The following is a 23,506-nucleotide window of genomic DNA, read 5'->3' as shown; positions in this document are numbered from 1 at the left end:
AGAATATAGATCCATCTACCAGGGAACAGAACCTACTCCTTTGGGGGTGGTGGTTATCATGTATGCTTAAATTTTACATTAAGATATAATTTAAAAAAAAAAAAAGTAATGCTATGTGCCATACCACTTTATGATGGAGCAGACTAAGCACGAATTAAAACACATTCTGATCTAATACATATGGCATATATGCTTTTTTAAAATTAGCAATTAATTTCTACTGCTCTTCAACACTAAAGTTTATACTTCATCAATGCTGCTGAATATTCTCCTATAGAGAAATCAGAGGTAACGTATTTACAAAACAATTGCCTTCTCCTAGCGCTCTCCACCTCAGTATGGAATAAAAACTGCTACTGAAAAGTAACTTGATATGCACCAATTCCCTGTGCTCCTGAAGATGATGAAACAATCTAAAACCCAGTCTCCTCAGAATAAAACTGTATGCTGCACAGGAAGACAAGACAAAGATGTTCTGAAAAGTAACAGAGAAGGATAATTTATTCTGTAGTACTAGCTACTCATAGCTACATACCCTCACTACAAAGGAATGTTAGACTATCTTATCTGTACATTAAAATAAATTCATACTGTATGATACATTTGTCCTTAACTCTGACATATATATCTCAATATATCTGAAAGCATGAGGATAAAATACAGTAGTTAGAGTATTTTTATTCTTAACCAATATACATTGGAAGATAGACATTGAGATTTTATCATAAAATATATTCACCGAGAAGTAACTTGATTTTTAATATTTGTTACCAGCTGGTTAAAGAAAAAAGATGGTGTAGGGAATAACAGAAATTCAGCTTAATGAAAGAGACTGCTACAAAATTATGTTAGAGTTACACTTCAAGAAGACCTAGGCATAACAAATAAATAACTGGTATAACAAGATGCACCAGACTGTATTCTAGCAAGTCAAGTGCAATAAGACAAACTTCTAAAATCTGATTTATTAGGCAGAAACATTCCTGACTCACTGAATAAAATACAAATCTAGTACTGCAGAAAATGCCACAGATGTTTCTTTGGTTTCTCACATTCATGTAATATTGAAAGTTAAACACATCCAAATAAATTTACAGTATTTCTATAAATAGTCAATTACATCTTATTGGACTATCCAATGTAGTCCAAGTTTCCAAGGCCTCTGCAACAATAAAACCCGCAGTAAGAATTCACAAGACTGGGTTTTAAGAGATGTATTAAAATAATTCATTTTAATCTGTCTTCAGATTAAATGTCAGTACAACTAATATAATGTTAAATATTACAAAGTAATAAATGAAAACAAAGATATATGAGAATATTTATTTACTGAATAAACACAGGGTACTATTTCTTGCAACGTAATGCTTGTAGGCATCTTCATGCACAATTCTTGTACTTCAATGGGCTTACCTACAGGCCTAAGTGCTTCCTACAAAGCAAACCACAATTTACATTATCTTGGAAATACACATGAATCTTATACACATGGAAACTCGATCACATTTTCACCTAAAGCCCTCAGTAACTCCAGAAGAGCGCTAAGCAAAATTTGTCCCTTATAACCTGGTACCTGCCAAACAGTGCAAACTTGCAAAGAGATTAAGAGAAGAAAACAAACAAACAAACAAAAGAACACTAAATGAAACACAGGACAAAGGGTAAAATACACTGAAAAGAAAGTAATGCGAAGACAGAAAATTAAAATAAGCTAATGCACTGTAAGAAACAATTAGGCTATAAAAAGATACAGCAAAGAGATATTCAACACTACTGATAAAGGACACATGCAAAACACTAAACACAGAGTATAAAGTTTAGCAATGTAAAAATTAAAACAACAAGTTGTTTTAATGGAAGTATCTCAAAAGATGATGTAAAGGTTTCTGAGCTACAAAATAAAAGCCGAGTTCTCAAACATTCACCAAACCGTATTTTTTTCTGAGGCATTACAATACACAAGAAATCAAATTGTGTTCAATCACAGGAAAATTAACAATACTTCACAATTATACAACCCCCAGATCAGCCTGTTACCGTCTACATGAATGTCTAACACTGCAGTAAGATTTCTTTTTAGAGATCTTGGATCCTTCTTTGTAGGATGGAAAAATCCTATTAAAGAGCTTGTGGAGCATCCATTATTGTTCTGAGAGAAGGTCAAAATAATATTCCATAATTTGCTTTCTGTGATAATTATTTTTCCTATCATATCATCCAGTTTTCCCAGAAATATTAACATATGAATGTTGCTTAAAGATGTTAACATTCAAAATACAACAGATACTCATACAAAATACCACAATATACATTCACTTGTTTTTCTTATAGCAAGTCGCATCACCAGCTGTTGAAGGTTATGGTATATTCATATTTTATCAATGTTGCAATAATTTCTTGGAGAGTGAAAATCAGCTGTATGAATGTGTGTTAATCAAACTATGTAATGAAACAAGAAATAATTTAAGTCTATAGACATAAATTGATTCTACATCTCAGAAGAATATAGATTTTTTCCCCTCTGCGGCGGATCCAAAGAACAGTATTAATGGCTTACTGGAGAAATCTGTCTCCTGAACCCAGCCAAGATGCTAATGCCTTTCTGAGTTTGCTTTTAAAAGTGAACAGAAACATAAACCAAAGGAAAATATCATCCATAAAGACAAGTTTAATCACAAACTAATGGAGGACAGAAAAACAAAACTGTATACCGTGTGCAGATCTAAGAAGCCTAAGACTAGCATACTTTGTTTAACCAAAACTATCCAAGGCAAAATGAATAGCCTGTACCTGATGGCAAGGAAACCCTGGAATTCTTGGTCTCCCAAAAAGGGGACATCAAGGAAAACATTTCTGCTAACACCTCTTTTTTTCAATCTACCATTTTTGAAAATAATCACCATATGAGATTAAACAGGGGTAAAATCAATACACAATTCAAAACCTAACACATGAATTAAGAGTACCCTGTAATGAATGTTGATGTATTTTTAATCTTTAAAAGAATGTATTGCACTGTATTTGATTAACTTTTGAACTATGAAGTTCCAGATAAAGGATTACCAAATATAGATTTAAGTTCTTTAGAAGGATCACATTATCATGAGGAACCATCAGAATACTAGATTTATTTTCTTTCAAATATAAGCCCTACAGTCCCCCCAAAGCTGTTTGTAATTTTCCAATAATAACAACATGCTTTTAAAGGGAAAAGAACATCCAGTTAAGTAATACTACCTTCAGAAGCATGCTTCCCTTCTGAATAGAAGGGATGACTTTCTTGATCTAGGAGAGAATTCTACTTTTGACTTGGTTTTACCACCAAATATCAGTAAAATATAAAATAGGATAAAAACCAGCACTTTTTTCGGAGTTCTGCATTCAGACAGCAAGTTAATAGCAAGCTACCAAGTCCTAATTGCAGGTGACCTGTACAAACATCCAATTTCAAAAGCTCTAACAAACAGTCTGCCAGTGTGAACAATTCTTCACATTTTCAGAGTATATAACAGTATATACTATATACTATATATATTATATAGTATATGATATATATACTACGTATATAGTATATGATATATATAGTATATATATACACGATATGTAGTATATGATATATACTCTAACAGTCTATATTCAAAAGCTAACACTAGGGCATATTCCTGATTTTTTTCAAGAACACTTTAGATCTGTGTTTAATTGTTAGGGGAAAAACAAAACTTTTCCCCCCCCCCCATATTTACCTTCAAGTTCGGATTTTGATTTAAAGAACTGTGCATTTTGGACATGTTTAATTTGGAAGATGTTAAAATGGAAACTACATCTAAAAATCTGATCTAATCTTCATCACTCTTCCTAATAAATACCAAATAAGTGGATACAATACTATTATATTTTTGTACTAACAGAACTAGTAAAGTCATCCAATATACAGATTAAAAAATTTCAAAGGACAACAGTCCATTTTTCCCATTTACAATTTTTCCATTTACAATTCTATCTAGCAGAACAAGTGTCCATATACTTTGGACTGATGGCTGAAGCTACAGATAGTTCATCATTATTTTAAAATGATAGTTTGTGTCAACCATGCTCTAATCCATAATTTTCTCTGATTAAAATAATGCATTCATATCCAATATTGAGCAAAATTTCATCATAAAAATAATACAACTCTAGCATCCCCCCCCAAAACAGGCAAACTTCTGCTGGATTAAACAATCATCTCTGCTTTATGCCCCCTATTCATAATGATTGTGCTGTGATTATTACAGAAACTACTAGCGATATCTTTAGCTCTCTACATAAAGCAAACTGAAGATTATCTGAATTTGGCCCCTCAGTACTCACAACAAAATGCAGAGCATCTACTAAACAGCAAAACACACAGAAGTCAAATCTGTAACAAAGACTGTGAAATAAAAACTGCCACGATCTATTATTTGAAGACAAATTTTCTCCACATAAAGTTTCTTCACTGAGAAAAGCACCCTTTTGTTTTAAAGATCACTGTCACAGTTACCATGTATTTACAATTACCGCAGTTCTCTACTTACAGACATTTAGATGATAAATATAAAAACATATCAGTACTCTTTTCTAATAATAATCAGAATGTGTTTATATTTACATTTAAATGAATATAAACAACAGTGTAACACAACTTATTCTGCAGAAATTTCTCAAATTGCTGTGTTTAAAAAATTGACCTTCCTTAATGTGGTAACAAAGTTTTTTTCCCATGAGCATGAAAACAAGGTATCTAACCTTAAATTCTATATACAACAGAATATCAGCTTCATAAGCTGTCTGTGCTGTGTCTATTAGATACGCTGATAGGTAACTGAACTGTTTCTAATTAGGGGGTCATAGATTCTTTGTTTTGCTTCCAGCTAGCTTTCTAGAGAAAAGAAATAACAAATGTGCTTCCAAAAACAATTTCTAGCCAAAGAACCCATATCACTAGAAATGTATAAACCACATTGCTGTACCATACTGCATATTGAATAGGGAGTTTAATTTCGTTTGGGGTAGAAACAAGGAAGAAAAATTAAGATTGAAGACTATGAAAATTATAAAGCATTTAAGTTTTTGTGACAGTACTTCAAATACTTATTAATTTACGTATTTTTGTAAGAAACAAAAGCAGAATTCATGGTTACCATAGTTACACATACTCTTTGTTGTGTTTCAATGCCACATGATCTGATTCAAAGTAATACACATCAGGCTCTTCCTCATCATCCTCTGCAGTGTGACTGTTGGCACTCTCTTTGGCAGATGGTATATATCCAGCAACAAGCCTAGCCTCAGAAAGTGGCTTTCGTAGTCCATCACTCCCATGGTCTGTATTACAATTCCTCTCTTTTTCATTCTGTTTAATTTCTTCAGAGTTTTTGGGAGATCCATTGATATTATTAATACCTACAGGTACATTCTTTTCAGTGGGACTAAGATTATTTTCCTCAACCTGTCCGTTTTCTCTACAAGGAGAGTTATTTTTAGTAGGGCTACTTCTGGCAGGGGCAGCCCTTCGTGGTGAAGTTCTCAATGTATATCTGTGTTCTTGAAGTTCTGAAATAGATGTCATTTGAGCTGAAACACAGTCCAGCACTGAAGAATGTGGTTCAGGTTCGCCTGAGATTGATGTACTGTCATGATGAGTATTCGGGTTGCTATTGGTGTTTTCAGCACACTGTTCCTTAGAGGCACTGCTATCTCCTACTACATCTACTTCCTCCTCAGAATCCCTCAACAAAGATGACTGGATTTCAGAAAAGGACCCCGTAGCTGGCTCATCTGCCTGATTAGCATGCTCTTCAGGCAAGCAGTCATTTATTATTTTGTGGTCCTCTAACTTTACCTGTTCTTGAGAGTTTGTGCAAGGCACATAATGGTCTACAACACTGTCCTCCTTGCTGCTATTAAGCAACAATGAAGAATGGGCAAATGAGTTTCCATTTTCTGCTACTGTTTTATCCTTGGGCATACAGGAGCCAGCATTGTTTTGCTTAGCGTTCCCATCAAACTGACAGTCATCACAGTTTAGAGAATTTGAGTCTCTCTCACCAACTCCATTGACAGTCTGGTAGCCTGCGATTTCTTCAACTACTGCAGAATTATTAAATCCTTCTGCACACACATTCACCTTTTTAACTTCCCTTTTGTCACAATCATCCAATATAAGACATCGACAAGCTCGCTTAGTCCCAGGAGAGAGTGCATCATTGTCCGACACTAAACTTTTACGCTCCAATGATTCCTTCTCTGTTTTAGTAGGCAAGTCTTCTTCTGAACTGTTAGGTGCCTCCGAACGTAGACAGCGCTTAATTCTTTTCAATACTGGTGATACAGGTTCTCCTTGTCTTTTCTCACAATTTTCCACAGTTTGTTTATCAACATTATCTTTTTCTGAAGTAGAAAGCCCTCTCTTTCTAGGGCTCACCCATGATTCCCGAGCACTCTGTTGTTTCAAATCAGTAGTTCTTCCACCGTTACTTCCCTTCTGAGTTTGCACAGACTCTGGCCTCTTCTTTGGTGACCTCGATCGTACTTGAGGATGGGGTGAAACTTCCTCTGGATGAGCAATACTACGGTTTCTTAACGTTCGACCACAAAAGTTTTCATCCAAACCATTTAAACCCACTGTTGATCTTGTAACACGAGTAGATCGAGAAGCAGCCATACTATGGCAAGTCCCTAAAGTATGTTCATCATGATCCACTCATTGGGAAACCTTAAAAAAAAAATAAACAAAAATTAAAAAAAATACAAAACCACCTACAGATATAGCAATTCTGAAGAACATATTACCACATTATCTAATGTAAAACCGAACATGTCTATTCATTGTAATAATATGATTCCTTTATGTGCCAATGAATTAGGACATTAAGAAGTTTAGGTTGGAAAAGACCTCTAAGGTCACCTAGTTCAACTTGTTGCTTAAAACAAAAACACATTACTCAGGTCTAACCTCCTGCTCAAAAAATTCAGACGAGGTTACATAGGACTACATCTAGTTGGATCTTGAAAACCTCTGAGTACAGCCTCAGGGCAACCTGTTCCAGTGTTTAATTGTCTTCATAGGGAAAATACTTTTGTTATATCCAGGTGGGACCTCTCCTAATTCAATTTTTGATCACCATCTCTCATTTTTGCACTATTGACGTGAACTAAAAGCCTGGCTCCACTGTCTCAATCTCCTCTGAAGTACTAGAATGCTGTCCTTCCAAGCCTTCTCCATTTTCCAAATTTTCACGGAGTTGATGAATCATCACCTACATGGGATTTAAGTAAATTCAGACTCAATGGTAAGTTTAAAACATCTAGTTTGAGAGTATATTTGAGATTTCTGGCTAAAATGTAGGAGCATAATCTGAAAATAACGTTTTTTCATAAAAGTCACTTCACTCTTATACCTTTTTTATTCATCTCTAAAAATTCAACATGTCAAACTCCACATCACCACGAATCTGTCATAATATCCATGATAATGAATAGATTCACGTTTGTACATAATAGCATACCATCCCCTTTTCCATCTATCTGAATTCCAGATTTCAGGAACCTGTTTCACTAACATATGATGTGAAAGCTTAACATCTTAAATATGGAATCAAACCTTTTACATGCTTCTTCAAAGGCAGAAAATGACAAATGGAAGAAAATTGTTTCATGAGGTATTTTTTTTTAATCTTCAACAAGAGAACAAAAATAAGAGCACAAATTCTCAGAATTCTACTATTTAGTGTCAGTTGGTCATACAGTAGACAAGAGAGAATGGGACAAGTCCAGTACACCTCTTAAGCAATTGAAGTTTGACAATTAATAGTAATTGTAATAGTAATTATAAATAACGTTGTCTGCTTAGGTGTTCTTAGTACAAGAAGTTTTTCATAGTAAAAGAAACATGCTAAAATATTGTTTGATATAGCTATACATACAAGCAATGCTCATGAATAAAATGTTTCTCTTTAACTATAGTAATATGAAAAAACCCCTAACATTTAGCTTTGTTAATATAAAGCTTGTAAACTCTGAAAATCGCTGAATACAAAATTAGACTAATCCTAATGTATTACTGGTAGCAATCCACAAACAGCCACCAAAAAAAACAAGCAAACTGTTTTTATACTTAAAGCCATAAATTGACATAAGTAATTACGGAATATGGAAATGCTACTCTCAAGCTTCTGGCTTTAGCAGCATTTGACTGAGCAATAGTGTGGTGGTTTTACCGTGCTGGGCAGCTAAACCCCACAACCGCTCTCTCACTCCCCCTCCTTTAGATAAGGAGGGGGAGAAGTAAAGCAAAGAACAACTCACGGGTTGAGATAAGGATAATTTAATTAAAGGGAAATAATTATAATAATTAAATAAAGACTACCTTGAACTAAACAATTTAACTAAGGGGAAATAAAAGGGAAAGGGGAAAAAGGGAGGAAAACAAACAAACAAAATAAATGAAAGCTATATGGAAGTGCAGAGGAAAGAAATTACTCTCTACTTCCCACAAATGAGCGATGATTGACCACGTCCTTGAAGCAAGGCCTCAACGCACGCAGCCGGTGTTCGAGAGGAGGACCGACGTCTTCTCAACGAGAGCCCACCCCTCCCCTCTTCTTCCTGTTTCCACCTTTTATTGCTGAGTGTGACACCACATGGTATGGAATATCCCTTTGATTGGTTTAGGTCAGCTGCCCTAGTGATGTTTCTCTCCTCACTTTTTTGCCCACCCCCTAGGAGGGTTAGAGAAAGGCCCAATGCTGTGCCACTGCTGCTCAGCAGTAGACACAACACTGGTGTGATAACACTGCTGTTCCAGCTACAAGTACAGAGTACGGCACTGAATGGGCTGCTGCCGGGAAAGTTAACATTCCAGCCAGACCCAGTACAAATAGCCATACAATTCTTCTCTCTAGCTTTTCAACTAGCAAGACAAGTTGAAGGCTGGTGGGGAGGATAAATTTTGTTAATCTGAAGAGAACAGACAGATTATCATTATTAGTTAATTCTGACAGCATAAACAATACCTTATACAGTACCTCGGCTATAGTTGGAGCTATATACTGTCAGTGCTCAGTAGTTTAGCTCCAGATCAACAATCAATTAGGTACTATGGACAGTAGTTTCTTTGGTCCCAGTTAAAACAGAAAAAAAAGTTCTGTTTTAAAATCTCAAGCGTAAAGCTGGAAACACAGACTTCCAAAGTACTGAACAGAAAACTCTAACCCAAAATAATAAATGTGAATAAGATAGAAGACTTCCAAATTTCTAATATTTACTTAAAAACATGATTGCAGTGGATTAACTGAAAATACGTATTTTTTCTAATTCACAAGGATCTTCATTTTTCTAAATACATTCCAAAGCAAAACCCCAAATACAATTTTTATTAGTACCAGTTACGAACAGTTCTAATTTGGCTAGGACTGAACAGAACTTGCTAAATCTGAATCAATCACACACAGCAACAATATAAATTTAAATTCAGCAACACATCTCTCTGTAGAGTCATTGCTGCAATTCCTTTTTCAGGTAAAAATATTTGAGCATAGCATTGTTTTAAGGTCACTTTTCAACTATAGGGCAGGTTCTTTGTACCTTGTATAAAACATGGCAACTCTAAGCTTCATAAAGTAGGCCAATCAAAAAGGAAAGCGAAGACAGAAAAAAAAAAAAAAAAGCTCTTAGGATACCAAACAAAGACAGGAGGACAGAATTGTTTGAGAGTTGTGTTTTTTTAACCTGTTTTACCTGTTCAAGTAAATAATGCATACTATGGAAATTCAACACAACATAGCATATTTTTGTTAAGATGGTACTGTGTAGTATGGAGAACTGTTGCTATGAATCTTTAGACAAAACAGTATTCTGCTTCGTACAGCAACATTAATCAATTCCCCAAAGGTATCTAACAAGTCACCAAAAAACAATGCTGTCAAAATCACCACTATCAAGTCCAGTGCAGCCCTCAGAGCTTACAGTCTAAATTATTTGGTAACTTAGAACCAGGAACTTCAGAACAGACCCCTAGCACACTGTATGTTACACTATGCTAGAAAGAGCTCTTCCTCCCGTCTGTTCCCCTCAGTGGGGGCAGAGCCAGGTTTTGGAAGGCCTTCATCCAAGACATGCCGTAGTAGTTGGAGTGGAAGGCCTGTAGAAAAGTGTGATGTTTATACCATGGAATTCTTGCGCTGCTCCTCCCAGATGTTCTGGAATCTTCCCTACATTCCAAAACTCAGGACAAAGCAAGGAAAAACACTCCTACTTTCCTGCCGTAGAATAATGGCTAGCCCTAGCCACTCTCACTGTTGAACTGCTAGGATAATATTAAAGGGCAGGCACTTGAACAGCAGCATTTTTCTCAGCCACACACTTCCTGAAAAGCAACGCGCCAGCAGTGCTGCTGGAAAAGAAGAGTGGACTGGCTGAACCACACTGTACGTGACTTTCCCTTTTTTTTTTTTCCCCCTTTTTAAGTACTTCGCCTTTACAGAACACTGACAAGGATGTGCTGCATAACCAACCATGCAACAACGAAAAAAAAAACAATTATGAAATGGAAATTTCGAACGCTCCCCAAACTGAGTTTTATTTGTACTGCTAAAACCCTCCTGCTTACTCCTGCTGTCCTACATGAGTATCTATGTCTGTAAAGGAGTGCTGTTTGTATTCCGGGAGATACAGGTGTGAACAACTGCTATCCTATTAACTTCCATTTTGTTCAATTCAGGACGAAGCGCAGGTTGTCCAATAAACTCTGTCTTAGGAGCAAATATAAATAGCAAGACAGCAAATGGGGAAAACATCAGTAGTTGAGCTGAAGAGGTAAAAAAAAAAAAAAAACTAACGATATGTTGTCTACAATAGTTGTTCGTAACTATTTTCTGCATGCATCAACTTGCCCATATTTTCTCCCCTTTCATGTACGAGCTCAGTGCTTTCTAGAGAGCATTCTCATTTGAGGAAGAACCCAAACACGAAAAACAAGGTCATTTAGATACTCCATTTCACTTAGGTTTTGTAATTAAGCCTAGCATACATAAGGATCAGTAACTGACATTTGAAACGGATATTGAAAAAATAAAATAAAACAAGTTCTAACGTACACTTTGGCAAGAAACTACTGTTAAACTCAACAAATTAGAAATAATATACAAGACAAAAATCTTAACTAATTTGCTGCTGTTATTTGCTAAAGAAAGAAATCTTACAGAACAGTTATTTACTTATAACAAAACATAAAATCTTACCATTGCAAAACTAGAAGAAATATAAACTTCTGATGTTTCATACAGCAGACTCCCACTGCACCACTCTAACAATATCAAACACCATTGCTGACATCCATGAGGTAATCCAAATGCCTTTTTACTAGTTTATGCCATCACATTAGCAAGATTTTGAAAACTGTTGAGAAAAGGACAAAGGACATCAATAAAACATGTAAGTTATTTCATTAAAAAATAAGAAAAATGCAGCAGTATATAGTAAAGAGGCTTTCCTGAAGCAATTACCAGTTTTACAAGTGTCCTACATAAAGAACAGTATGTTATAAAGTAATTAAGAATGTGAAATGCTAATTCAGGTTTCAAATGTAAAATACCTTGGATTAAGTGACTTGGTATAGTACACTCACGATACGCGAGAAAATCAATTCACAAAGGAGTCATGGTATTCAAACCTCAGAAGATACTTCAAGAGACACAAGAAAGTAAGTAGTGAAAAATATAGATTACAATGAATTATGAAATACTTTATTAAATATATTTTATAATTAGATACATAGTGAAAAATAATTATTCTGCTATTCAACTTTCACCAACTTAAAATCTACATTAGCTCTAAATCCCTGATCTACCCTTAATTAAGTGACATGCTTTCCAGAGTTCACATCAAACCTATTCTTCTCACAAGGAAAACAAGCAAAAATACTTTGTTTACAGTGGAAGTGAACCAATTTTGACATGGAAAGGCATAAGTAAATGTACAGAATAAAAAGCACCCTGCTTCCAGCTGTCTCTGGAGTACAGGCACCAGTGCCAATACCTAACAGCCATTAATGAAGAATCACACCAGGAATCACATATAACCTAAGAACAGCTGGTATTACGGAGGCACCACAGATCCCTATGGAATAGAGATTACTGAATCTTTCTTCATCTTCTATTAAATTAATTAGAGTGATCTTATTTTCATACTGAAAATTCAGTAACGTCACGGTGCAAACCACAAGCTGACAGGTTTCTCCACATTTGTCTTTCTACACCATTATTATATTTGGATTATAAATGTAAAAAGCCTTGGGAAATTGTCTTGTTTACTTTGAACCTACTAATAGTATCATACTGGTAAGAGTTGAAAATGAATTCCCTATCATGTTAGGGATTCAAAATACAAATTCATCTAGGTAAGAACAGAACAGATTAATTATATCTGGTTATAGTGAAATTCAATAATAAAAGATATTTCTACAATGATGTTAAATGAAGTATCACAAATTCTATTACATGGCTAACTAAATCAAATGAGATTTCAATTATTCAGTGGAATTTCTGAATTTAACAAAAAGCAGGAAACTGTCAAAATAAAAGACAAATAAAGAATGGAAAAACATGAAGGCAAGGCAAAATATTTGAAAACCCTAGAGGTAAATGACTGGAAAGAATAAGCAAAAAGGCACAGCAGCTACCTAGCTGTACCAGGAACATACCCAGAACATAAGACTCCATGAAGAGCTCCAATATGAACTGATTTCTGGCTGTTTTCTCCCCCCTCTATATCAAATTTCTTCTGTTTTTAGTACTCTGGTATGTTCTCAGTTACTTAAACCTGTAGTTATCTTTCTTATTTATCCCTTTAAGAGTAACTTTACGTAACTACAAAAAGACAGATTTTGACAGATTTTTGAAAGAAAAAAAAAAAAAAATCATACCACAACAAAAATGCCATTGCTCAGTAATGTTGGTAAAACTTAAAATACAGGAAAAGCGTAAGATACTATATACAACTGGACGTCAAACAGAAGAAATCCTGATCTCAAAAATTTTCATTACTTTACCAGTCCATAAGAAATGGGCATTTGTGTAAGTTGTTTCAGGAACGGCCAAACTAGCAATGGCAGGCTTTTAACTGCTTTGTATACTTTCTCTCCCCTAATTTCCTCTCCTCCAAAACAACCCTATTTTACTCCCTGCAGGAAAGAAACCCCCCCCTGCTGTGCCTGGTGGCCTTTTGGGAGAGCAAGAAGATATCTGAAACAGAAGAAATAATGTATCACATTAGAAGAACCCAAGGTGGGGGGAAAAAAAAAAAATACCTAGTCCCAACTTTTTGTTACCTGCTTTGCAAAAACTAAACTGACCAGAAAATACCACCAAACTCCAAAACAAACCTTTAATCAGGATACACTGAAATGACTGCACCTTGATTACTGCTTAAAAACTAGAAAAAAAAAAAAAGATAACTTACTGAGTTCTAAATTCATCAACTTAGAAGTTCATTTGGCAAAAACATCTTGAAAATAAACTATTTCTTTCTATTTCAAAACTAATTAGAATGATTTTTTTTCACCTAGCACAAATACATATTCCATGGTTGAGAAGTTCACTGGAAGCCTAATCTTATGTTTTAGGCACCACTCTTAAAGTATTTATGAATTCGAGTAAGGTGTGCAAGGGAAACTAAACACTCTAGGAGGATTAAAGCTTTCTTCAGGGAACAAAATCAACCTTTAAAAAAGCAAATATTGCAATAAAGACTCTAAAGAATTAGCTAAGAAACAACGTGGTCTGGTGTGTGTGAAGCCCACTAAAAACGAAGGAGTGAGAAATTACAGATGAATGTAGAATGTAACACAGATGGAGACAAAGCTTTAAAGAAAGACTCTGAATGCATCTCCCATAGGGAGAGAGGGGTAAGCAGTGAGACACAAGTAGTGATACTGAAACCTTATAGGGAATGGTCATACATTAATCAGTGCGGCACTTCTTCACAGTCAGACTGAAGCATTACACAGCTTTGTGTGGACTTCCCTAATTAACACTGCAGTCAGATTAAGTTAACCAGAAGCCTACTTAGCAAATAGGCTAGTAAATACTGACTTGTGTGCACAAAAAACCTCCTGCAACAGGGCAAACAAATTTACAAAGATTGATACAAACACTTGAAGACAGTTCCTTCCTAAATATGTAGGATAACCCATTTCTTAACTGGGTTAAGCCAGCCCTGGGTATCTGGGAACCACGTACAAGTCAATTATTTAAAGGATTTAAAGGAATCCCAAGAACTAAGAAACACACACACAGCTAGAGAGAGAAAGTACATTCAACATAGCCCTAAGCTAGAAAAGCAGCATTAAAGAAGAGTTCAATATAGGCACATATGGGGCGTATCTGCATAGAGGACCTGAAAGGAGCAAAGCACCACAGCCTCTACTGTAATTGTGTGGTGGTGCTCTATATATCTGGTACTTCCAATGGATACATTAACATTATATACAACTTGAAAAAAAAAAAAAGACACAAAAATCTCATACCTGTGTGGTAGAAAGAAAGAGACCCTTGCAACAGAAAAGTCTCTAATACTTATTTGCTGTTGCATATTTTATGGCAATTGACAATAATCACAGCCTTCCACATCAATTCAACCCTAGAAAATAAAATACTTCGTTCATCTCATCTAGATTATAATGAATCATTTTTATATAATGAGAAATTATCTGTTCTCTTCCTATTCTTCTGAGTTGGAACCAATAATCTCTTTCTATTTGTGCACAATGATAATATGCGTGGTCATAAAGATCAACATTTTCCTGTGTGCTGATACTACAGCTGCGGATATCTGCTGGCAGTAGCACTCTTAAGTCCCATACCACAGTAAATCCCCAAATCTGTTACTGGTTTAGTTGCCATTTACAAGAACAAGTGTGACACACACGCACTGTCACCCCCTCCTGGTTTATTTTCATTCTGTTCTAGATCTGTGGGACCGTGCCTGAAAGGAAGATAGCACAATTTGCTAGTTCAGTCACAAGTCTTTAATCATACTTCTTTCTGTCAACACAACTGGGGAGTCCTTAATATATATATATATTTTTTAAAGCATTGCATCTTATTCTTTAAACAAAAACTGTGCCAGATTTTACATTGTCTGTTTCAAATGGTAATACCTCAGAAGAAGCATCGCTTCTGCACATGCCTCTTTAATACTAAGACTAAAACACAGAACATTTCCTAGGAAGGAAAACAAAACGAAAGAAATCCATACCAATAACAGTAAGATGGTATGATTTGAGTTTAAGACTGTGCATAATTTAGCTGGTTTGACACAATGGTCACTCAATTATTCTGCATCTCATCCCAATCTAGCCCCCTAATTTTGAAATGCTGCTTCCAGCGACCTAGTGTTTTTCTACACAACTATTACAATGTACCCAACGTAACTATTAAAATAACTATGATTTTCACGCAAGTATATAGAAAAATCTGCCATATTTCTGAACGTATAAACATTCTCTCTTTCTTTCAGAGCCTCTCCAGAAGCACTCTGAACTGCTGGCCACCATTTACATTTCAGGGCAGAGCTGCGTACCAAGAACCTCCTCGAGGTGTATCAGAGCACATATACAAAACTGAGAGCCCAAGTGGCTCTTGTCAAACCTCTTTCTAAATCCTACTTCTCTTAAGACTCCATCAGAGTTGACAAACTGTGTTTGATCTGAGTTGATCTGTAACTCATTCTTCTACGTTAGAGCGGTTTAACAAAGAAAACGCGTAACATTTATCAGTCTCCTGTTTGTCATTATGGCCTATTATGCACACGGCATACATTCTTATCAATTAGGGTATCCATACATTAAGCACACACGCACACAATCTTTAATCACTAGCAGGACACAAAATTTGCTGCACTCCCTTTGTGGAGGGAGCGGTGTTATATCTGCTGGTTTTCTATTTTCTACATCAAATTATACCAAAGGTATCTTGAATAGCTTTTGTGTTCTGACTGCCTACATATCTCCTGCTCATTATGCCATTTACCTTCTTATCAGCTATACATTCCAGACCACATTACTTGAGTGACAGAACAAGCAATTAGACTATACAAATTTTAAGCTTGCATAGTACTACTTAAATGCGTACCTCAAAAGTAAAGAATATTCAGGGATTGCTAATGCTACTAAATAAAACTGGGGCATCTCTGTGCTAGAAAATAGCAATTCATAAATCCTCTGTAGAGCGGCAGTATGTTATTTAGAACATCTTTAAAAATGCAACGATTGTTGTATCCAATGAAAACTGCAGAAGCTAGTCATGTAAACAGAATCTAATCACTTACAGGAATATTTGTGCAAGAAAAAAAACATCTTTGAACGGAAGAGCATCTGCGCAGACAGACCTCAGATTATCAGGACTTTGGTTTATCTTCACATACAAAGCATATCACCTCCTAGCAAAGTGGCATTACCAAATTAGGGATGAATTCCATTTAACAAATTATATTCACCAGTCTATCACAATCAAGTATGCCAGCATCCCTTCCCACACATAGCTGCATTAGCAAGAATTTAGTTTTGTGAAGAAGGCACTATAGTTTTCTGATTTCGCATTACATCAAAGACAAGCAATGCTTTCAAAGTATAGAAACAATCTGCACCAAGGATAATACATAAGTTACTTAAAGCTATAACGAAAGCCTAAAGGCAGTAAGAGCAAAAAGAGGTGTTAAAAGGCCCCACAGCCTGGAACTATTCTCAGATTTCAGCTATCCCCGACACAGTAAAATTACACTACATATGGCCAAATAGTTTGTTGGAATAGGAGTTATACTACTTATACTTATCTCATATCAGGACAGCAAGATGAAACAAAGAAAATAAAGGAAAAAAAAAGAAAAATTTAGAATGGTAAAAAAAAAAAAATTAACGCATTTTTTTGTTTTTATACAGTCATATCACTTTAAACTGGCAGGGATATGCTTTACCAAAAACACACTAAACTGGAGACAAACCGCAATGGATAGCTTAATATGTTCATTTTCTTCCTTAAAATAGAAAGATTCACATGGCCAGACAAAACTATTCTTAGACAAGACAAAAAAAAGGTCTTTAGAAAGAATCTTACCAAAAAAAGCTGATTCTAGTTCTTCTGGGGGAAAAAAATAACAAAAAATCCCACCCTATATTGAAGAATAACAACCTGAATCTGGTATTTAAATAACCAAATGTGTGAAAATAAACATAAGCTTATCCTCCTGTTCTCCATCATATAAGCTTCTTTGCACTGTTTCACATTGACCCTTCTTTCTTTAAATCCGTAAAATAAAGAGAAATGTCAAAACAGCAAGTTATAGGAGAATGACTAGCAGTGCCCATCTGTCCCTCTGTAACCCTTCCAGTCAGCAGGAGGTTATCAAAAGGCTGCTACTCACATTAGGGAATTTAATAGGAGAATAGTTATGATAGAGGCATAACCCCTTTCCTAGGCAAATTCTAACAAAAGGCTGCCAATTTATATAAAAGCAAGCATAAATTATGCAAGTGTACCTATACAACAGAACTCTAGAAAAAGAAAGCACTCTTATCAGATTTCTTTTCCTTACAGACAAGACCTAAACTGCTTTCAGTTTCTTGTATCTTGGCCAAATTGGATTTTGTGCTGAAATCGTACACTGAGGCATCTGCCTTGTACTGCTACTCCCACCCCGCTGCCTTTCCCCTCAATTTTCAGTCAAAATAGTCATTTCTGTGCACAAATATGGAATTAAAAAACAAAACAAAACAAAACAAAAAAAAAACGACCACCACAATCCAATCCTCTTACTGGTTAGGACAGCTGACGTTTTTTTCAAGGAGTTTGTCTTACCTCCATGCTTGGTAGAGCTGTGATGAAGGCAGGCTAAGGGGAATGCTAAGCACAAACAGATGGGTAAGGAGAGCACTTAGATTAACAAAGTGAGTGGGTATTGACTAGGAAAAGAGACAGACTGGAAATTATGAAGAATTAGTAGAAAACAGTGGGCTTACAACTGCAAGAGGGAAACTAGAACTGGGAATAACTGGAGGAAGCAGGCAGACCTTGCACAATCTGGGATCTTACCAAGTCACAACCAACCCCCAGCCACCACCCCAGCACACCACACCAAGGATTTGCCACTAGTGTTTGTGACAACAGTGTATAGAAATATTTGTGCAACTGTAATATGAAATGGATCTGCAAACATGTCTAAGATGAAAAATATCAACTGTTCTTTGTATCTTTTCAGATGGGTCTCGGTGGATGAAATTAAAAGGCCAGCATGCTGCAGCACAAGTGTGAATGAGTTCATGTGGCAGGAACAAAAGGTGAAGACGTGAACTTTGTAAGCAGTACCAAACAAAGCCCTAGGAAAAATCAAATAGATTCCACACTTTGATGCATCTCCTAGCACTGCTTCCTCTTAACATACTGGAAAAACGCACAAGAGGTTTAATTAAATTACTGTGAAGCCATTTAATACAAACTGCATTTAGCATAAAGCAAGTAGCCTTAACTCAACACTCCTCCTTTTATTGACTGACCAGTAAGGTCAGTAACTGTTGGCTGATACAAGACACTTCTCCAGAAAATTAAAGAGTAGGCAAGTAACTTCCATGCGCCACTTCAGAAAGTCATGCTAAAGCTCATTTACTGCCCATCACTTCGTCCTTCTTGCCTCCTCTGCCTATTCATCCCCCTGTACCATGGGGCTGGAACTGGATGAGCTTTAAGGTCCCCTCCAACCTGAGCCATTCTGTGATCAGTCCAGTGAAACTCTCACTGCTTCTCAGGTGAAACCATTCAGCTGCTAAATAGCTTTGCTGTTACCCAAAGAACATCTCCTGTGCAGGATAACCAAAGCATCTAATATCTTTCAGATACATTAACCACATATTTTGAAAATTTGTTATAAAATTCGTAACAGCAACTTGATTACAGTAACCATTTATCAAAATGCTATTATAACAGAATAGTCTCCAATTGTATTTAATTTCTCAACCACATAATTATACACCAATAAAGTAAAATAGGTAAAATGGGTCTTGTTTCCCAATTATTATTACAATATGCAAAAAATACCAAGCACAAAAAGACAGTCATTTTTTCCAAAAGGAAGGCTGCTATTGCCAGAAGTCATCAAATAGTTAATAACCCTGCTAATAGCTTACCTATAAAAAGGAAGTTGAAGAAAAACAGTACTTTCTAAAAAGCCCCAAGACAAGTTGTAGCACCTCTGCTCCTATTTGCAGGATACAACACCAGGAACAGCTACTCTGATTTACTTGCAAAACAACTGCAACTGTGCCACCTTTTGAAGTACACTGCAACGCTTGTATTGTATGAAATACAAATGTGTATTTTTATCCCAGATGACTTTCAGTCAAGGGCATGCATTTGAAATACGCCAGTTAATGTACTTTTTATAGGAAAATTACAGCATCAGCTACATAAGCCTCAGAAAGCTACCATAATGACAAACCATGACGTACAAGATGGAGTGGTATTATGTACACAATCAGGTGTTCTCCAAGCACTGCACTTGGCAGTACCACTGCAACAGGTATTAAGGCAAGTATCAAACCAGAAAATTTAGAAAAATGGGAGCATGAGGCACACAACACTTTCTCTAATTTTTTTTTTAGTATTGTATCAGAACTTAAATGTTTTTCATTTTTTTAATCAAAACTTAAAATGTTCCCCTCTGTACCCAAGGAAGAAGAAGGATTTGTTTCCAATTACCTCCATTCAAGTAACACATTCTAACCACTTGATTTCCATTTGATAATACCTGTGACTCAGTCTACGAGATAAACCTGTTATTCTATAAGCAGACCAACAAAACTGTTATCCTGTGGGCTGGCTCCTAGTCATCCTAAATGAGGCCCAGTTCTGCCACGTATCCCACCTTGCCTCCAACATTTTGAAAAACCATGTTCCCATCTCTGGCCATCTCCCAGACTCAAGGACCAATTCCACTCTACACATGCAGCACATATACTGCTACCAAACCATACAGAGCAGGTAATTGCTGGGGTCAGACTGCAATCTCTCATAAAAAGCAGACTCCAGCTTTCAGGCAAGCTGCAAACTCTTCACACTTCTAAGATCTACACCCCCTGCTAAATTTAGCCTACCTGGCCAAGAGGTTCTAATGGTGCTTGGTGTTGGTAGAGTCAAAGAGAGCAACGCCTTCTTCTCTAAACTAAGGGGTTGATCAAATTATAGTTCTAAATGCTTCAAAACACATTCTAGATAGACTTAGGAAGGGAAAAGTTGCAGAAGAACTACCCTGGCATCTCAGTAAAATAAACAGTCACAACCATGCTTTGTCTTCTGACTTGCTGCACTTCCATGCTGCCAGAATCACAGGCTCCCTTGCCACGTGAGCTGATAGTGCAGGTGTACTTGTATCACCACTCACCGGGTAACCAACTGAAGCGTTCTCACATGCTGGGGCTCTGGAAAGTAAAGGACTAGCTTTTAAAACAAACTATGCTTTAACCTGGAACTTAAATACTGTAGTAGCATGCTATCAGGAGTGACTTGCCTCATGTTGCATTTTAGCAGTTATTTTTAAGGATTCTTAGCTCTTTTAAATGCTCATTCAGCTATGTTACAACTGACTTCAATAAATTTGGTCCTGCCAGTGCCTAAAGGGGGCCCACAGGAAAGCTGGAAAGGGACTTTTTACAAATGGCCTAACACACCACAACCTCTAGCTGCATTTAGCCATGTATGATAGCTTCGCCTTTGCAGATGGTCTTTTCAAAGCAGCTCTGGGCCACTTCTGTTCTCGGTGAGCTGCACGTCAGCATCAGCCCCACTGAGAATGAGCTGGTCTCACCTCAGTAGCCCCAATACTGGAAAGCAGACAGACAATTTCTCCCAGTGCCTGAGCATCCCGAGAGAACAACAGACATCAGCACTTATAAATGACATCTTACAAATTATTCTTAGATGCTTTCCAAATTCTGCTTTGCAACAGACTCTTAGCTTGTTAAGCTGACAGGTTTCATAACTCACTCTCATCTGACATTCTCATTCTTTGCCTCGGTCTGCACTTAAGCATTCTGAATAAGCCGACCATTGTGCGTATTTCAAGCTGCATGGATTCCTGAAGTGTCAGCTGACAACTACTGAAGGTGTTCTAAGTGCAGTGGTAACTGCATTTTTTTCTAAAGCTCTTACAGTGACCAGTCCCTTTGTATTTGAACATTGTTCTCCATCTGGTCACAAAAAAAAACAACTTTCAGTATGAACACTACTGCATATCTTCTCTTAGTTCAGAACTGGCCTCGATTAAAAAAACAGCAACAAAAAAGTATTTTAAGAGTGGTCCTCATTCAACTAGTACAATACATTGTGTAGCTGCTCCTGTCTATATCCAGAAACTTCCAGACAGCATAGCAAGCCAGAATTTCCTTGATTTAATACTACAATGGGAGCCTATTTTCCTTTTTTATTCTAGTATATATTGTAGTATAGTCTCCAAAAAACCTATGATTGCATCATGTGTAATTTTGTTTTGATTGACTGCAATTTTGCTTTCTTCTCTTTCTCTGCTCAGAGTAGTATTTGTATTGGTAGGCCAGCACATTCACTGATGAGTAATTTTTGCATTGCATTTAATTTCCTGGGTTTTCTGTGTTCTGCCTTGCCTGTGCTCGTACTATTCATTGGAAAGACTTTAAAAGTTTGCTTAACCTGCATTTACATTTAAAATCTCAGCCTTTTAGTTCTTGTGTTCTAAATATGAACATTTTCTGTTTAAAAACTTTGGCAGGAAGTGTAATTATCATCTTGGGGAAAAAATGAAAAACAAAACATAAGACTATTTTTATTTCTCTACCATAACTACAGGTCTTTGCTTTTCTTGCGACCACTAACGAATTGTCTTCAGGCTTGCTCCACTTATGTTTTTCATCTAGATGCAGGTTTACTAATCAGTTTTGCAGTTTCTACTGTCCTCAGCACAAGAAAGACTAAGACCATTCTGATTCATGCTTTTTTAATCTTTTAAAGTCAGATATCAGTTATCTTGAAAGACTCAGCCAGATTAATAATTTTTCACACAATACAACCATATATCAAATGTTTTCTTTCCCAGGTAGCTTATTAACTTGCTCAATAAAAATATTTTATAGATTAAAAATGTGTTTCTAAGCCTTTCTAAAATTTTATACTGTTACTCTAAACCCACCATTAACCTGTCAACACATTGCTGAAATACAATTACAATTTACCCTCTGAATGCTCTTCTTTTTGTTTCCTTTACGCAAGTTTGTGATATAAGGAATACCCAGGTATTCTGCTTTGACTCTTATTGTTCTCCGGGGTTGTTTTGTTTTGCAATACCCAGTTTATTATTTCCTGCACCTGCATGAAGCAATTTACTTTCAAAGTTATGCTCACTGCTCAAGCATAAAATGAAAGACTGCCTACAAAGTGCAAAATTCATCCCAATTGTATTACCCCTTCCCTCTTTCTGAATACTTTATCAAGCACTTTCTAAATATATCCCATGCTCCAGATACTGAGAAGCTGCACTACATTTACAGAGCAAGAGACTTACCTATTACTGTCTAAGCATGTGAACGTACCTGTCATGTCTGCATATAGACATTCAATTCCCTTTTACGTTGATTACCCATTTTCAAAACTTATTCACTGACTTTAAAAGCAAGTCCATTATTTTAAACTTAATGCAATAAAGAAGTTTGAAACTAAGAAAGTCAGACCAAAGGTCTATCTAGTCAGCGCTCTGTCTCACCAACAGCCATAAGCGGATGCCTGGGGAAGAGAGGGAATACTCCTTTCCAGCTTCCAACTTTTCTCAACACAGGGTCCTCCCTCTTAAGTAATGGCTGATTTCTACCTATGTAATAAACTTCAATGGATTTCTCTTCTGTGAATTTTCACTGTTTTCCCTTGAGCTCCCATAAATTTCTAGCATTCAAGCTATTCCACAGATGTGTTTGTAAAAGAGAATTCTAATTTTTAATTTTTACAAATTGGTATCAATACCCATAACCTGGCAAAATGGTAAGGACAAAAGGTTAGCTATCCAACAGCAACTCCAGTTATAACTCATTCTCTTTGTTGCTTTCAGTTGTACATACCAGAATGACACTTCTGTGTTTTACTTGGAGCTTCCCCACCTGTTTCACTTTTTGACTTTGCCTATGTACAGTTTTCCATAGAAAAAAAAAAAAAGAAAAGATCCATGGTGTTATCAACAACAGAAAGCTACGGCATAAATGAGTATGCCATTTCAACTACAATGTCATAGATGTTTCAAGTGGATACAACTGCATGTTGGTAACCTCAACATATGCTTGCAGTTTTATCCACCCTAATATAACGCATGACCTCAAGGTTTTAAATGACGTCTTGTCCTTTCTCATTGTATTTTCCTGAAACTCAATTCTTGACATGTTTCACTTTTGGCCTTTCTCTTAAGATAACACAACTCATGGTAA

The 23,506-nt window shown here is 36.2% G+C and overlaps 1 protein-coding gene across 3 annotated transcripts in view; it reads right to left on the bottom strand.

Annotated features, from left to right (window-relative positions):
- Window positions 1-23,506, bottom strand: part of ZZZ3 (zinc finger ZZ-type containing 3) — a 63,789-nt gene that overhangs the window by 26,903 nt on the left and 13,380 nt on the right. For all 3 annotated transcript variants that reach the window (XM_084528660.1, XM_084528662.1, XM_084528661.1), the window contains exons 2-3: window positions 11,262-11,418; window positions 5,178-6,736 (exon numbers count right to left, since the gene is read on the bottom strand). In XM_084528660.1, coding sequence (XP_084384786.1) covers window positions 5,178-6,685 — 1,508 coding nt within the window. In that variant the 5' untranslated portion in view covers window positions 6,686-6,736; window positions 11,262-11,418. The remainder of the gene's footprint in view (window positions 1-5,177; window positions 6,737-11,261; window positions 11,419-23,506) is intronic.

This window comes from Aythya ferina (assembly GCF_964211825.1).
Source record: "Aythya ferina genome assembly, chromosome: 8".
Classification (NCBI taxonomy): Eukaryota; Metazoa; Chordata; class Aves; order Anseriformes; family Anatidae; genus Aythya; species Aythya ferina.
Note: the sequence above shows the minus strand (reverse complement) of the source record. Positions and strands in the feature narration are given on the sequence as shown.